General features: G+C 42.3%; 1 protein-coding gene across 3 annotated transcripts in view; it reads right to left on the bottom strand.

The window, feature by feature from the left end:
- Positions 1 to 17,331, bottom strand: part of Ctnnd2 (catenin delta 2) — an 847,941-nt gene that overhangs the window by 110,241 nt on the left and 720,369 nt on the right. For all 3 annotated transcript variants that reach the window (NM_001271502.2, NM_001415019.1, XM_039101550.2), the window contains one exon: positions 13,659 to 13,844. In NM_001271502.2, the coding sequence (NP_001258431.2) occupies positions 13,659 to 13,844 (186 nt within the window). The remainder of the gene's footprint in view (positions 1 to 13,658; positions 13,845 to 17,331) is intronic.

The raw sequence follows: 17,331 nt of genomic DNA, 5'->3' as shown, positions 1-17,331 counted from the left end.
TAGGGTTGACTGCTAGGGATTAAATAACTAATCTGGGGTCTTGTCCTTGAGAAAGATAGATTCTCCCTCTCTCAGTAACTATTAATTTCCTGGAGCTCTTCATATTGGGGTAAGGCCTTATAAGATTTCTTCCATCCATGTTGGCATGTCAGTTGGTGCTGGTCTTGTTCAGGTGACTAGAGTTCTGAGATTCAATAGGTATAGATAGAACCCTTGTAATACACAGTTGACACTACCTTCCAGCAGATGTTCTAGTCTCCTGGTTCTTACAACCTTTCTGCATTATTTTCCACAGTAGCCCCTAAACCTCTGAAAAGGTATAGATGCTAGATGTCGATGTATCAATTGGAATTTGTATCATTCCGTTGCTTGTGCTCTGTACTTTGACAAGTGGTATATTTCTATAGTGGTCTCCATTTTCTGGGGAAAAAAGACTCTCCTTCTTTGATATGGGTGAGATCTACACTGATCTCTGGACTAAGGTTAAGTGTTTATAGTGAAGTTAGAAATTTAACTGATTAGGAAAGAGACAATAATGGGCTGTCCTCCAGGGCCCATGACCTCACCAGCAGTAGATAGTTGGCTATGCTTTTAAGACCAGCTGTGGATTTTTTTCCCCATTGAATAGGTTGTAGCTCCTATTAGACGGTTTTTGGTTACTTACAAGATATAAATGCCATTATTGTACCTTTGTGTACACCTTGCTATACTACATGCTACACATGGCTGTGGTTCAGATACTTTACAACAGGGAGGACTGCTCATTGCTTTTCTTCTTTGGCAACTTCATAGCTCCTTTAGATACTACGAGATCCAGTACAAAGACAGGAACCTTTCAGGCCAGTTCCACTGACTTCTCCAAGTCACGTGCCTAATGTGTGTGCTGTCGTCAGTGATGGGGTGTGTATTCATATCTCTATTTATAAACAGCAAATGCTGACAGGGATGTAGAAGAAGGGGGGCCATTGTTCATTGTTGTGATTGCAAACTGGGTCAGACATTACAGAAATCAGGATGAAGAATTCTCATGAAGCTAAAAATAGATCATGGTGATATATAGTGGAACAAAACAGCTTCCATTGATTACTAATGCATGGACAATATCTGTCCCTTCAGTTTTTTCTCCTTCTAATAGTTGTTGTCTTGAGCTTAGGCATTCTGCCTGGGGTAAGATGTAATCTCAAAGTAGTTATAATTTATATTTCCCAATTGCTAAGGATGCAGAACACTCTCCAAAGGTATTTCTTTCCCATTTTTATTTCTTCTTTTGTGAATTCTCTGTTTAGATCTCTGTCCCAATTTTTAAAATTCAACCACCTGTTTTCTTGGTTCTTTTTTTTGTATATTCAGTATATTAATCTCCTATCAAATGTAGAGAATTCTTTCCTACTCTCTGATCTTCCTTCTTCAAAGGCAGCACTCCTTTGCTGTACAGACATTTTTAGTTTCCTGAGGTCCCGTTTGTTAACTATTGGCTTTAATTCCTGTACAAACGGAGTTCTATTCAGAACGTCATTTCTTGTGCCTGTACAGTACTGCTTATGTTTTCTTCTTGTGATTTCAGGTTTATCACAAAGGTCTCTGACATATTTGCAGTTGGCTTTTGTGTAGGGTGAGCGATTTGGGTCTACATTTAATTCTTATGTGTGTGGACATGCCATCATCCAAGCACCATCTTGCTGAAGATGCTATCTTTTCATCAGCGAGTATTGATTTTTTTTAGCATCCTTGTCAAATCAGATAGCTGTAGGTTTATGGATTATGTTTAGGTCTTTTATTTTTTCTATTGATCTACATGTGCATTTTTTTGGTGCCAGTACACTGTGACTTTTATCACTATAGCTCTGCAGTGTATCACGGAATCTAGTAAGGTGAGCCCTTCTGAACTGTTCTTTTTGCTCAGGACTGCTTTGCCTATATAGGGTCTTTTGTGCTCCATATGAATTTTAGATTTTTTTTTAAAAAAAATTTAAGTGGTAGGGTACAAAATCAACTTATAAAAGTCAGTAGCCATTTTATATTCCAATAACAAATACGCCAAAAAAGAGATGATGAATGGAAAAATACTCCCATTCATGATAGCTTCTCAAATTTGGGCAATGAACCTAAAGCAGGAAGTAAGAAACTCTACAATGCAAATATCTATCTGAAGAAAGAAACTGAGGCAGATACTAGAACAGAGAATGCCTCCCTTGCTCATGGATCGGTAGAATTAATATTGTGAAAATGAAAATTCTGTCAAAAACAATATACAGAATCTCAAATCAAAATCCCCCCTTCCACAGAAATGGAACAAACTATCGATGTTAATCCATTTCTGGGTAAGGATTTATGAGTAACTGTAGGACATTTGACTCTGTTTTACAATAATGGAAATATATCATCTATAAGTTTAAATACCCAATGCTTCTCATATCTACAAAAGTAGGGAATTGAGTGAAGGAAGTGGCATTTAATTGGTTTTGTGTTTGTTTGTCTGTCATTGTTTAGTTTTGACACTAGATTTCCTTATATTGTATGTACGTGCTAAAAACTCCCCATGTATTCCAAAATGGCATCAAATTTACAATCACCTACTCCCTCCATGTCTTGTGTGCTGGGATTGTAACTACCACATGTAGTGCATGGCTAAATCTTTCAATATCTCCAAGTGCTTGTCACACAGCTAAGTCATTAAACAGGACTCGGTTTACAAACCATGTGCAAGTTATGTTCTTCACTGTATCTTGAAGACAGGTTTTAAAATTATCTTAGTTTGCAATATGAAAATATTATAAATCCAGGAGCACGGACTTTCTACATAATAGTGGGAAGAATGAACCGGGAGAAGGCAACACTTAGACTATAAAAAACATGAATAAAAAAGGAAAAAGGAAGGACTGGGAAACAAAGTATTTCCAAGACTTGAACAGAGGTAATGTCTCCAGAGCACTTCTTGATTATATAACCTGTGCCACTGGCAAGTTAGTGAACATGTACATGGGATGCGGAAAGCTCTCTTCAGGAATAGTAAGTAGATAACAAAAAGGAGAAGGGGCATGTGAAGCTGGATAAGGCTTTTGCATAATGTCTTATGCTAGGCTGGGGGAGTTTTTATGAAATCACCCCTTTCTTTTCCTGATGTCATTCCTCAGACTTGAGGATTAAATAAGTATTATAAAGTGTACAACCAATCTACTTTAATATGTTACTTTCTGAGTAAAATAGTTAAATACACCGACTTAGTTTTAATCTAACGAACTTACATTTTGTCATAAAAAAGTTAAACAAGGGACAGGAACAGTGCAACCTGTAACCCCAGAACTCTAAGGGTTGACACAGGAGGACCCGGAGAGAAGCCAGAGCACTGTCACGAGTTTGGTCCAGGCTGGGTTGCACGGTGAGTTTCAGGCTATTACATAGGCTTCAGAGTAAGACACTGCTTTAATCTTACCATTTTTTCCTTAGTAAAATGAAATAAAGTTCTAGTACCTTTGGGTCCTAAGTCTATCCTTTAAGTGTTCAAAATAATTCTTGGAATTAAGCAGGAAACATACAAGAGAATGTATTTATTTATTTAAAAGTTATTTATTATTATTATTATCACTATTTGTGTGTGTGTGTGTGTGTGTGTGTGTGCGCGTGTGTATGTGTGTGTGATGTGCATGTGTAAATAAGGTGCATGCCAAGGTGTGCATGTGGAGGTCAGAGGTACATGTGACTCTCAGGAGTCAGTTCTCCTGGCTTGCACGGCAACTGCCTTCATCTAAGGAGTCACCTCTCTGATCCAGAAAGTTTAGTTAAACTAAACTCTAATTTACTGGAATTTAGGATTTTGCTCATGTATTTACAGTTCATAAGATTAAAGTTTAACTGTTAAGTGGGCTAGGAGCAGAGATTTTGAGGCTGTTTGTTTGTTTGTTAAAGGATAACATAAGAGGCACCAACAAAATTTAATGTTAGAAAATGAGCTAGTTCAGTCACTTCTCTGCCGTGAGTCTCTTGAGTTCATGTAGGAAGCCTTGAGTGTTCATGGAGGGGTATATTTTGCCACTCTAGCTAGTGCCTCGCTCTGGCATGTTACGAACATTTGCCTCACTACCTTCAAATGGACATGATGAATATGAGCGGAAAGTAACTTACTACATGTGCTTTAAAAAACTGCCTGGAGTCAAAACTATGAACTTTCCCATCAGACTATCAGGTGATCATGCACTGTTTTTTGGAAGAAGAACTAGGAGCTGCTTGTATTATACATTTTGGTTGTAATGCTTTGTGCTGTGACCATGGTTGGTAGCCGGAGGGTAGCTGGGGATGCATAGTGGAAGATATGTGTGCTTATGAAGAAAATAACCTTACTCAACATATCAGTAGGTGGGCTGTGTATGCTCAGGTGCTGTGGGTAGCAAGAATAACTGCCAGCATTCTAGAGCACACCGCTGTAGTAGTAACTGACAAGAAATAATCACGTACTTCAAAATAGCTAGTAGACATTATTTCCGTCTTCCCTCCTACCAAAATCCACACCCTTCCTATTTCTCTGTAGAAAACGAACAGTGATGTAAGGAATGATCATAAAACAAAATGAGATAAAAAATAAACAAACAAACTGGGATAGAAGAACACAGAGTAGCAGGGAGGCGGGCTCAGCGCTACACACCTGGAATCCCACAGTGGAGAGTGGGCAAATAAGAAATCCCAGCCAAGCCTCAGCTACACAGAGTCTGAACACACTGTGTGAAAAACATCTATTTTCAATAAAAGAAGAAATGCATTTAAGATTGCTTCAAAAATAGCTGGTGGGGAGGACTTTGAATGTTCCCAACATAGAGAAATAATGTGTGCTTTAGGAGTGGAGTGTGGGTATCATGCTGGTGAGACTATTCAGTTGTCCAGATGGATAGAGTATCATACCGTACCCCAAAATATGTACAATTACCGAGGGGCAGGGCAAACGATTCACATTCTCTTTGGTTGCCTGGTTGGGTTCTGAGTCTATTTACAATGTTTCTAATACAGTCAGGTTGAGGATTGAAAGTAGAAGTCATTTCTCCTTTCTATGAAGAGAAAGATATAACGGGGATAAAAATCAGAAATCAATAAAGCCAGGTCAATATAATTTACCAACAGGTTTTGTAGACAGGGCTCTAAGCAGACCGTTGGGGTAATTCTTTTCATTACATCCCAAAGCTTCTGTGGTGGATGGAGAGGTGTGGGTAGTCTCAGCTCTTCTTCACCAGTTCTCAGAGTCCTCCCTGTCTAGTCTCTCAAGCCCTCAGCTGTGTGTGTATATCATGGACGTGCTAACAAATCAAAACCACTTATCATGCTGGTAGAAGGATTCCTGCCAAAGGAGAAGTGTCAAAAGGTTGGTCTCTTATCCCCAAAGTGCCATAGCCTTGCTCTAGTCCCAGCCCACTAAGTTTATGCTCTGAAAATATGTTTTCTTGTGAGTTGTGTCTTAGGAGTACAGACAGCAAAGGCCAGGCGTAGCAGCAGAATGTATCTCGAGTTCCCAGACTTCTCTGCCAATTAGAGACAACAATGGCCGCCATCGCATATGCGTAGGAAAACTCTACCAAAGAAATGGTGAATTAAAGAACAGACTCAGCAGGAAATGCTGCGAGGTAAAGGGAGTGAGTTTGCAGTGATGGGGGACATTTTTCCTTCCCAGGGAAGTCTTATAGAGGGAAGTCATTATACAGGTTGTATAATGTAGGGAGACAAAGTAAGGTACTATGCAGTCAGAAAGTTTGCTCAAGCCGAGTTTGATTTAATTAGGCTGCAGCCTGGATGAAATGTCCCCGGAAGTTAACAATCAAATCCCAAATGCACTTACTGCCATTGTTTCTAGGCATGGTCTGAACAGCATGATATGATTTTATCTTTAGAGTGCTTCCTGAGCACTCCCAGCCTTTGGGGGCAGGGGTGAGGTGGGGGTGGGGGGAAGATGGAGGAGATGGGGATTTAAATATCCTACTTGTGAGAAGCCAGAGAAAGGGCACTTCATGCTGTCTCTTGGGAATTTGAAAAGGAAGGGTAGCTCAGTTGTCTGAATTTCTCCAAGCACTGTGCAGAGGCCGCAGTATACAGCTGAAGCTGGGCGGAGCTAAAGGCTAGTCAGTTGTGTTTTCCAGACACTGCATTGTCCCCTGGTTCTGTTTACAGATAAGTGGAAGAGGTTTGTAGCTGAGAGACTGGATACTTCTGTCAGGGTGGAGGCAAGATACGGGGGCTTCCTCTACAAAGTATTAGGACAATGGCATCCCAGGGTAGCCTTGTTGCTTCACCTCCTTATATGGTCTGCACCCCCATACCTTATGGGATGGGGCTGGGCATAGATCTCTGGATGAAAGAAATGTGACTAGGATGGCTCTCCCTTACTGGACTCACTTGCCACCTTTTCTTTATTACTATGTTGGGGACACTGGAACAACGCTTCTTCTTATCTTGATTTCTTTTCCTGCTCCTAACATCCCATCCTAGCCTAGGGAAAGCTGAGGTCTTCTGTCACTGGCATGTTGACATCTTTGGAAATCCTGTTGTCTCAGGTATTTGCTGATTCAGATGGTCTTGCCCAACCGGAGAGCTGTCCTTTTCAAAGGGCCAATGGGCAAGGTCTGGAAGGAGTCTGGGTCCTTAAAACTGGTGAAGGAGGAGGTGTTTCTGGCATACCCAGACATACCCAGACTGACATACCCAACACAGAGAAGTATCCAGCACAAAATACTTTTAGTGCCTGGAAATCCTGGTCCAGTAGGCTCAGTAACAATTTTGACGGCATGGAGTAGTGAGCAGTAAGGTATTAACTAAGCAAATTAAATCAGACATATGTTTTAGTCTGTGGACTCAATGAACGTAAAAGAGTCCTTTCAGGTGCTATCAGAAGTGATAAAGAAGGAGAAGAACCTCATGCATGGATAGAAGCAATGGGCCTGTGCAGCCGAGCTTCTTTGGAATGTGTGATGTGCTCCTTCTGGGACACTGAGTATGGTGTCTCGAGTCAACAAGTTCCTAGCATATGGTGGGGTGAGAGTCGAGCGAGACAAGGCTGCAGCCAGCAGTGGGAGTGACAGAAAGCAGCAGATGGTTGGAAAGAAGTGGTATCAAGCAGCAAAATAAAATGTGGTTGCTAATAAAAGGAAAACTGTCTGGGAAGGAGGAAGCAATTGTGACATTAAGACATGAACATTTAAGGCCATCAACAGTTCCATGAAGGATAGAGTCATTGGTGCTTGTACTGGTTATTTCTGGTTGTCAACTTGACTATATCTGGAATGAACTATAAGCCAGAATTGGAGGGCACACCTATGATCTAGATCTTGATGCATAGTGGCCATGAAAAGCTTAGGTCCAGGATTAAAGACTTGCCTTTAATCTGAGGAGACTGTGGCAAGGAGATCTCTGAGTTCAAGTTCAGCCTGGAACAAAGCAAGTCTGGGATCCAGGCCTGGTGGTATACACCTTTAATCTGGGCCACACTTTCTGCTGGAGGCCTACACAAGGACATTGGAAGAAGGAAGATTCACTCTTCTTCCTGGTTTCACTTACTTGCGGTAACCTTTGTTAGAACCTGCTTCTACAAAAGACCAGCTGAAGCAACTGGCCTTGTGAGACTGATCAATTGTTAGACTTTTGGGCTTTGAATCCACAGCTGCCCATTGTTGGGTTAGGTGGACTATAGACTGTAAGTCATCACAGTAAAATCCCTCAATATAGAGTGACCCTAGAGAACCCTGACTAATACAGTGCTTATATGTGTAAAACCAAACTTATCTACTTAACTTGTCAGACATGGAGTAATTAAGCCAAATACTGGAGGCTCAGTTAGAACACGAGAACTTAAGTTTGGAAATCTAGTACCCAATGAAAAAAGCCAGGCATGGTGACATCCACTTGCAATTTCCACACTGGGGAGGAAAGGACAAAATTTGTCTGGAGCTGGATGACTAAGCTGGTCTAGCCATATGGGTGGGTGGGCTTTAGGAACAGTGAGAGACATTGTCCAAAGAAATAAGTACAATTGAGGAACATATATGTGTACATAAACTTATATGTACATTTGAGCAGGATCATATCTACATATGCCACACACATACAAAAATATTAATATTAGTTCAGGTTTAGGTGTTTCACAGTAGAGAATAAATCTTCAAGAATTGAATAAAGAGATAGATGAGATTTAACTACACAGGCATTTACTACAGTTTATATCAGTAAATATTTAGAGGCAACACACATTTTCCATAAGTAAGGACTTGGGTAAGCACACCATGGCATGAATCCAGGGTGGAATATTCAGTAGTTTTTCTGTTTTCCAGTCTGAAGGGCCAGGAAGGAAACAGGCTGTGCTACATCAGGTCAGAATAAACAGTGGGCTTTCTCTACTTTTGCCCCTGTCATAGATGGGGCAAGGCAGGCAGTGGAGGAGCCATAGGAGTGCAGATAAGAACAGAGTTTATGAACAATGAGATGACTAAAGATTCCATTATGGCTACCATGTGTAAGTATTGCTACACACTTTAATTTAAATGATAACACTTCCCTCAGAGAGATATCCCACCAGGTATACTTAATATCCCATCGTATCCCTTTTTATTCATTAAGGCAATGATGTTGAAGGGTAATTTACACAGGATCCTGGCTGTTCTAGAAAAGCATTGTACTTCACAGCACTCCTAAAAGCTAAGGTGCTGCTGTGACGTACAGACCACCTTGATATCAGTGATGTGTGCAGCTTCCAGATGGGGGCCCAGAGGGAAGGCAACGCTTGTCTTCTCTCTCTGTGAATGCGAAGGTCTCTTGGACCAGGAAGAGGAGTTCAGCATCCTAAAGATAAGAGCTCTGGAAGACATATAGTATCTGCTCCTGACAACTGTAGGGTTGTCATCCGCACCCGTGGGGAAGGTCTGCTAGAAGAGCCTACATGCCTACACACAGTTGACAGAGTGTTATTGCACTCCGAAGGGTCAAGCAATACTATAGATAGAGGTAAAATGAAATGGATCTAAAATGGTGGATGCTCTTCTAGGAACTGTAATTGCAAATTACCACAGACAAGGATGCTGTGGATATGAGTATTTTTTCTTGTAGTATATTTTTATTTTACTTACATATGATGGGTATGTAGACATTCATCCTTTAGTGTTTTGGGCGTCAGTTCCAGGACTTAATCCATGCTCAAAATCCCTCACAAACATAGTGTTTGCATATAACCTAGACCCAATGCTCTGTTTGTTTTAAATCATCTCTAGATTGCTTATTGTATATAATATTGTGAAAATTATGTGTACATAGCTGTTATACTATATTATTTCAGGAATAATTGCCAGTTTGGAACAGAGTTATTTCTTAGTATTTTGTCTATAGTTGGTCGTATCTGTGGCTGCAGAATCCAGAGGTGAAGACCACTTAGATTTCTTTTCATAATCAACAATTGTTTTGTCTGATAGGGAACATAGTCCCATGAATTCAAATCTTCAACATAATATTTGAATGAGTAATAAAGTTCACAGTTTTACCTTGAGACATTGCATGGTATTTAGTATCAGAGTCTCATTTTCAGGCCAAAATCATATATGTGTCATGTGGTGGGCTACATATAGGATTCAAGAATGCCAATGTCTAGGTCAAAGTACTTTCATCCAATATGATCTAAAACAATATTTACAAGGATGCTTTGACATACATATACTCTTCATGTACACAAATTCTAAGGTTACACATGTAGGTGTATATGTCTGTATTTGTGTATATGCATGTGAACAGGTGTGCATGTCTGTGTCATGTGTCTATACATGTATGTAGAAAGAGGATAACTTCAGGTATTGTTCCTAAGGCATAATCCATCTTTTAATTCTTTCTAGACAGTGTCTTTCTAACAAGAACAAACACCTAAGCAGGCTAGGGATCACGTCTCCTCAGCGCTAGTGCAGGGATTGGAACCATGCAACCCTATACTCAGCTTATTTTACATGGACTCTAGAGAGAGAACCGAGTACTTCATTGACTGAGTCATCTTTCCCGTCCACATATCCTAAGCTCTTAACTGATGATTATGTAGAATGTGTATCAGATTGGGTTTCTTGATAAGTCCAGAGACTGTCAATTAATTTGTTGACATTTTATATGGCAGAATTGACAATGTCTATGGCAGAATTTATTCAGAGGAGATAAAAACCCAGGAAAGAGGACTGTGGGATATACTATCACAGCTACTTGGATACAAAATCTCTCCAGGAAAGATAAAAGTCTGGACAAATCCTGGTTGTAAACATCTTCTTAAAACAAGACCCTAATCAGACCGACAGTCACCAGAGGCCACAGTTTGATGGCCATACAATGGAACTGGTCTCAGGTGTTGACTGCAAGTCACAACGAGATCCATACTTCCTTCTATCCACCCTCTGTGGGACCCACTAATGTATTCAACTCCAGACACAAGAACCGGAGAGGAATCTCACTAAATATAAAGATAGGGAGTAGATTGGGGACCAGTGGGCACTTTTTACATAAGATTGGTTAGGAAGGGTAGAACTGAGGTTTAATTTGGTTGAGAGACAGCATTCTCCCAGAATAGTGATGAAGGAATTCCAATGGGAGTTTCATAGATGAAACTTCTCTACAACTACAGGAGACCTGCCCGCCACCAAAACATTATTTCTTACATTGATAATGATGCAATAGCTCATGCAACCAAATGATCACAAGACAAAATCTATTGTTTTTAAAATGCTGGTCCAGAAGGATCATGTGTGGAGCCTGATCAATTGCCTGTCACTCATCTGCACACGTACATGACTTCTCATCCCTCTGAGAGGTGATTTTCCTCGTGGCTCTTGGGACGGGGGTCTGAGCTCTAGAGTTTCCTGTTGCTTTTGCTTGCTTTATTTCGGCAGTTGTCTCTGTTGGTGTCAGGCTCTTGCTGAGTGAGGCCAAGGTCTACTTGGCTTGCAGCCCATAGCAGGACAGTGTGGTGCGACCCTTCAGTTGTGACTGAGCAGAACCCAGAGCACTGTCACTCGGTCTTTGGCCACATTGCTAAGTTGAAAAACAAACCCAAAATGGCTTCTTAGTACAAAAGAGGAAATTCATTAATTTTGTCTTTCAGTTTTCCAGGTTGTTGCATTGATCTGAGATGCTAGGTTGTCAGCACAAACTGTACTGCACTGGGCTGACACTTTGGGAAGTTTTATCAAGAGAGGAAAGCAGGACCTGGCTTTGTGGTTCAGCAACAGGGACTGAGAAGAGTTAGCTGCCAGGAACCTTTCTACCAGAGGGCAGTGCACACACTTGTGACATGGATCAGGCATGTTTGCATAGCAAACACTTAATTAAAATCAAGAATATAGCAGGCTTTCATAGTGTACCTTTTCCTGGATTATCTATGTGAAGAAACATTTCTGAGACTTTGTCTTGTAACTAAATCTGACTGCAGAATGGTATAGGATCTTCTACAACTCAAAATACAAATGTCATTATTTTTTGAGACAGCATATCACTATGTAGCATTGGCTAGTCAGGAATGTGTTGCATACACCAGGTTGACCTCAAATTCAGAGATCCACTTGCCTCTGCCTCATTTCTCTGAACCCAATCAACGCGGATCCCCTCTGTCATCTGAGAGCTTGAAGTACATGAAGGGCAATAAGGAAGAGCTGGGATGGTTGGGGATGGTTCTCTGTCAGGTCAGGGTCTTAGAAAGTGAGGCACCAGTGTCAGACTAGAGACTGTGGCAAGCCTTTAGTCACTTGAACCTGGGGGTGAAGTTGGGTATAGGAATGGATGCAATGCCAGTCTAAAGTGTCTCCACTTAGGACTGATGTTATTTTATACCTCTTTCCTGAAAGTACCTTCCAGAATCCGTCTAGGTGGTCCAGCCTTTAGAGGTTTCCCAGTACAATTCTATGGTGGTGGGAGATTTTTCTCCTATGGGCCCTTATGCCATGTGGCTGATATTTCTGGGGTGGGGAAGCAGTTTTTGTCTTGTGGTTACAGAACAGTTGAAGACAGAGAATGCATTGTATTTTCATAAGTTCCTATTTTAGTTAGCTCAAGGTGAGAATGTGCGGAACTGTACTTTCTGGCTTCCTGCTGTCCTAGCACAATGCCACAGGATGAGAGTTAGTAAGCAGGTAGAATAATGGCGCCGTTTTAATATTTAGTGAACATTGATGAGATGCCCTTTGCCACCCCTACAGTTGGAGGGCATTAAGTGGCTGGGTTTAGTACTTCAAACCACACAGGAGAGACACAAAGTTCTGACTCGTCACAGAGGAAAAGGCAGGACAGGGGAGTGTATCTCAGAGTGGGAAGGCTCTGCTCAAGGCAGGGAGCAGGGTCTTTAAAGAGACAGGGGCATGCAGTTCCATGTGTTGTGGGAAATACCTGAGAAGTTCTCAGGAACCTCACCTAGCTGCTATTTACAACTACAGATTTCGGATACTGAGTCCTTCCAGGAAAATTCACAAACAAGATTTAAATGACATTCCTGCTAATCCTTACTCTAAGAAAAACACTTTCTTTAAACTTTACTTGAAGTAAAACTATTTGCTAAATAGTTTAGGAAATATTGTCCTAGTATCTAAACAAACGTATGGGTACATTATCTTGAATTCAAAAATTGGTTACAGAAAGGGCTGTAGGCCCTGTCTCTCTTTAGCAGATACTTCTATAGGGCAGTCAGGTGATGGCTTGGCAAAACTCTCACCAATTGATGCATAATTACAGTGTCCAGGAATAGCTGGCCATGTGACGTCAGTGCCCAGAGAAGGACACTTGAAGTGTGAAGGCTGTTCTCACCACTTCGGGCCTTTCTGCACAGCAGTCAAACCTTACAGGTGTCGACAGCACAGATCATTTCATGTTGAGTAGGCCTCTTTCTTTAGCTGCAGTGTTCAGAATTTCCCAACACTGTGCCCCAAGACTAAACTTCTGGCATCATGCAGTTGCAGCTCATGAATTCTTATCCCAACTTCCCAGGGTTAAACAAAAACAATAACCAGGTCTTCTGATTCTGCTGTCAAACACATACTGCATCTCATGCTTCCTCTGTCAACTTCCCTTCTTACCAGATTTTTCCTGTCCTGGGCATTCACCCCACATGGATGGCAGCCTCCTTCCCCAGCCCCAGAGAGGCATTTGCCACACAGCACAGAAGCTCTGGTACCTGTATCCCTCTGCCCACACTCTAGGAACTGGGTCATCAGGGTGTACCAGATGGCTTTTTTCTTTACTTTGGAAGTTCTTATACTGGCTGAACTGGAAGACATATGGGAAATTTCTTAACTTCCACCATGTCATCTGTGAAATCCCTGCAGGAAAATCCTGCAGACATGCTAATGATTTTACCACACACTGTAAATGCAGAGCCCTGTATCTGATCTGATCTGTCTGTCTATCCATCCATTTATCCATTTATCGTCTGTCTACCCATCTATCTATCCACCTATCCACCCATTCATCCATCCATCTGTCCATCCATCTATCATCTATCTATCCATCCATCCATCTGTCTGTCTATCTATCCATCTGTCTACCTACCTACCTACCTACCTACCTACCTACCTACCTACCTACCTACCTACCTACCTACCATCCATTCACCCACCATCATCCATCAGTGGTGATATTGTACTGAGAAAGGGGATAAGCATGCAGCTGTGAGTGTGCAGCATCACCTGATCCTGGGATTTCTTTTTCTTCTTCTTCTTGCCCCAGCACCCAGAACTCTCTGCGTCCTTGCCATTGGCCTCCCCGCAGAGCAGCCCGTCCAGCTCGTCTGTGCCCATGTGCTGTCCCTGAGACGTTTCTGCTGCTAGCCGGTATGAGAGGTTCCTCAAGATGCACACACAGTTTTCAACGGTCTGCAGTATCCCCAAAAGAAAAAGGGAAATGGAAGAATGAGTGTAAGTGAATCAGAAGGCGGCTCTACCCTGGAAAGTCGGTCCAATCTCCAAGGACACATTGGTTCTCAGATTCATTTAGCTCTGCTCACAGCTGCAGCAGGAAGAGTTTGAGCAAGCTTGGAAGGTCCTATGATCATTCTCACTTGAGATACAACAGTCAGCAATACCGGATACTTCAACAAACGTCAGTCATGGGTCATTGAAAGGCAGTTGTGGGAACTGGACACATTTGCAACTATAAGATCACAAGCCATTAACTGGCTGCTCCTGCTTGAAGTTTAAGGTACCTGAGTCATTACAATCACAGGATGTTGTTGCACACCATTTACTAAGAAATATACAGTTTTGGCAATGCTGGAGACCATACAAGGGAGCCTCTGAGTATGGGACATACAACATTTTGTCTTGGCTTTGGAGGGAGTCCTAGCTCTGCCCAATGGCTGTGTGGCTTTGGAAACCTTCTGTACCTCTGTTTTCTCATTGGTAAAACAGTAATGATAAAAGCACCGACTTCACAGGGCCATGGAGAGGATAGGATATGGTTATAGACAGAGCACCACTTGTCACTGTTACTAGTGCATTGTGGAGATGATATAAAACATATTACAGACTTTAAGGGAAAGGCTCAAGTAAGCTGCATCTTGCAAGTCAGGGACAACCTGAGGGTTGTTTTATAATAATGCTCTCCCAAGCTCAGCATTCCCCTGTGTTGATGACTACTCCTAGCTGCTATAGAGTGACAAGAGTATTGTGACAGAGGCTGTATGACCCATAGAGCCCAAGGCATTTGTACTTTGACCCTTTGCAGAAGAAAGTGCTTCCCTAAAAGAAAGCTGATTCTGTGTGTGTGTGTGTGTGTGTGTGTGTGTGTGTGTGTGTGTATTTGTGTCTGTGGGTGTATCTATGTGTACCACAGCACACACGTAGATGACCTAAGATTCTGGAGAAGTTTCTGGGATCTGTGGATCAAAGTCCTGCTGCCGGGCTCATGCAGCAAGCACACTTACCAGCTAAGTTATATCACAGGACTCCAAAACTGACCTTTCCAATTTTGTTCTGGACTTAAGAAATGGGGTAGTGGAGATAAAGAAATAAAATTCTCATCTTAAGAAAGGGAAAACAAAAGGCGAAGAAAAAAGGCCCAAATTTTATTTTGAAAACCCTTGCATCTCGGCCACGGTTCAGAAAGTCACTATGTGGTGGCTGAAGGCAGGAAAAATAATAATAATAATGTCTTGTTGCAGAGGGAAGAGTATGGGTGAGCCAAACTGGGTAGCACACTGCTGAAAGCTATTTCCCTCTGGTCTGGGTCAGTGTTAGAACAGGCAGAGGCCAAGGGACTCCAATCCTGGCCTGCTTCCCTCATGGGCTGGAGGCTGGTAAAGGGCAGCCCATACTCTTTACCTGATTAGGGGTGTCAGTCAGGAAAAGCAGTTCTTTGGACACACTCTGGGGCCAAGCCATTCTTGGCTATTTTTTTCTCAGCTTGCTAAGGTTTCATGGCTGCTAATCCCATAGGCTTCGAGACAAGATGATTTTCAGTTTTGAGCATCCTTCCCGCACCAGGAAAGGAAGCTGGTGTGAAAGCAGGTAAGCAGAAGATGATGCGTGAGAGACAGACACGTCTCTCCTTGAAAGGAAAATGTTATGACACAAGTCGGGACAATTTTCAAATCATCTCGAACTGATTTCTCTTCCCTCAAGGACTTGGGAGAATACGTTTCATTCTCAACTGGTTGTTTATCTCCCCTGGGGCTTCGCTCTTCCTCTATCAGGGAGAGGAGACTAAATCTGCAGTTTTCGAGAAGTGCTTTATATAATTACTCTGCATCTAGGGAGGTGATGTGGGGAGAAGAAGCTGGAGAGAGACAAAGAAGGAGCTGGGGAGGATGGGAAGGAGAGGACTCAGACAGGAAACCCTTGCCTCTTATAAAGCTCCCTGGAGTTGGATAGTCTGGCTGGCATTAGGTAGGTTCCCAGTTCAAGAGCTTTCCTCTGAAGGGGATGTGGAAAAGAAGAGAACACAGACCAGGGGCACCGGCAGAAGGCATGTGACGTCTGGTGCCTATGCATGTGACATCCATTACTGTCAACAGTGCTTTTTAGTGCTCTTCTTGGTCACCAGGGTCATCTCGACTCCTTATTTTCTATTAGAACGGGCTAATTTGGAAGTCATCTGTGGAGGGTTCTGCCATATGTTACCCATTCAATAAACTGTACCAATTACAGGAGAAGAGCCACGAGCTTGCATGGAATGCGGGCTCTTGTTCATTAACTTCCCTGGCCTTAAAGAGAATGTGTACTCGTGTTTGCCTCTCTAACTTGTCATTGTGAAAGCTCAGAAGTGGCCAAGCCGAGGGCTGAGTGGAAAATTATGGTGCAATCATAATACGTTAAAAGTCAATGGTACAATCCAGCCAGCGGAGCTCTGTGGAGTGATTCATCACACTGGATGGGGTCCTTCCACACCCAGGGCATCTGGTTATGACAGTCCTTCCTCTCATAAGTAGAGGGCACTTGGGTACAGTGATCTAGTGAGTAGGGGACACAGAGGGCACTAGATCCTGTTCTGATGTCCAGCTCAGCACACTCCCTACTCACCAGGGACATGCGAGACCTTCTCAGTCTAGGTTGGAGAAGCCCTCTGCTTCAACTTTCTCATTTGGGAAATAAAACATGGATATTAAAACAGATCATATCCTCACTACCCCAGGAGTACTAGGAATCTGACCAGTCAAATAGTCAGACAAGGATGCTTATGCCACAGGGCATGTTGGTGTCTAAGCCACACATCTTCAGAGATGGGGGCAAGGGAGCTTAGCAGGGACACCAGGCAGTGGCTTTCATTTTCATTCACCTGCGAGGTCCAGACAGTGGGAAAGCTGTTTGTGTCCATTGGACTGAAAGGCTCAGCATCTGCGCACCTCAGCCTCTTGCTGCTGTGAATATTAAAACACTCAGCATTGCCTCGACAGTGAGCTATTTCCATGAGCTCCTTCATAACTCACGTGTCTGCTATGCTAACAGGCCCTGGTAAATACTCAAGATTTCTTTTAATTTCCTTGTCAATGATATTAATAGTTCTCCTACGATTATCAAGGGCCCTTTATAGAAGAGGGATGCTTAAGTCTTTATGGCATCACATCCCATGTTTGAAATGAGTAGTATTTGGTCCATGGCTGGCCACAGGCCTAGTGGGCATCAGGGATGGGGGAAAACATGGTGTTCACAGCTGGACTAGGCCAGTGTTCACAGAACCATATTGTCAGAAGATACCTTGAACACAAATCTTCAGGGCGACAGGCTTAGACACTAGTACTTTTTTTTTTTAATTTCTTGGTAATCGTTATGCACAGTCAAGGTTAAGAAGGGCTAGATTTAATTCACCCATAAAGGTGATCAATTGGTAAGCCTATTGCAGTGTTATTTAAAATTTATGTTTATT

This window comes from Rattus norvegicus, chromosome 2, assembly GCF_036323735.1.
Source record: "Rattus norvegicus strain BN/NHsdMcwi chromosome 2, GRCr8, whole genome shotgun sequence".
In the NCBI taxonomy this organism is placed as follows: Eukaryota; Metazoa; Chordata; class Mammalia; order Rodentia; family Muridae; genus Rattus; species Rattus norvegicus.
Note: the sequence above shows the minus strand (reverse complement) of the source record. Positions and strands in the feature narration are given on the sequence as shown.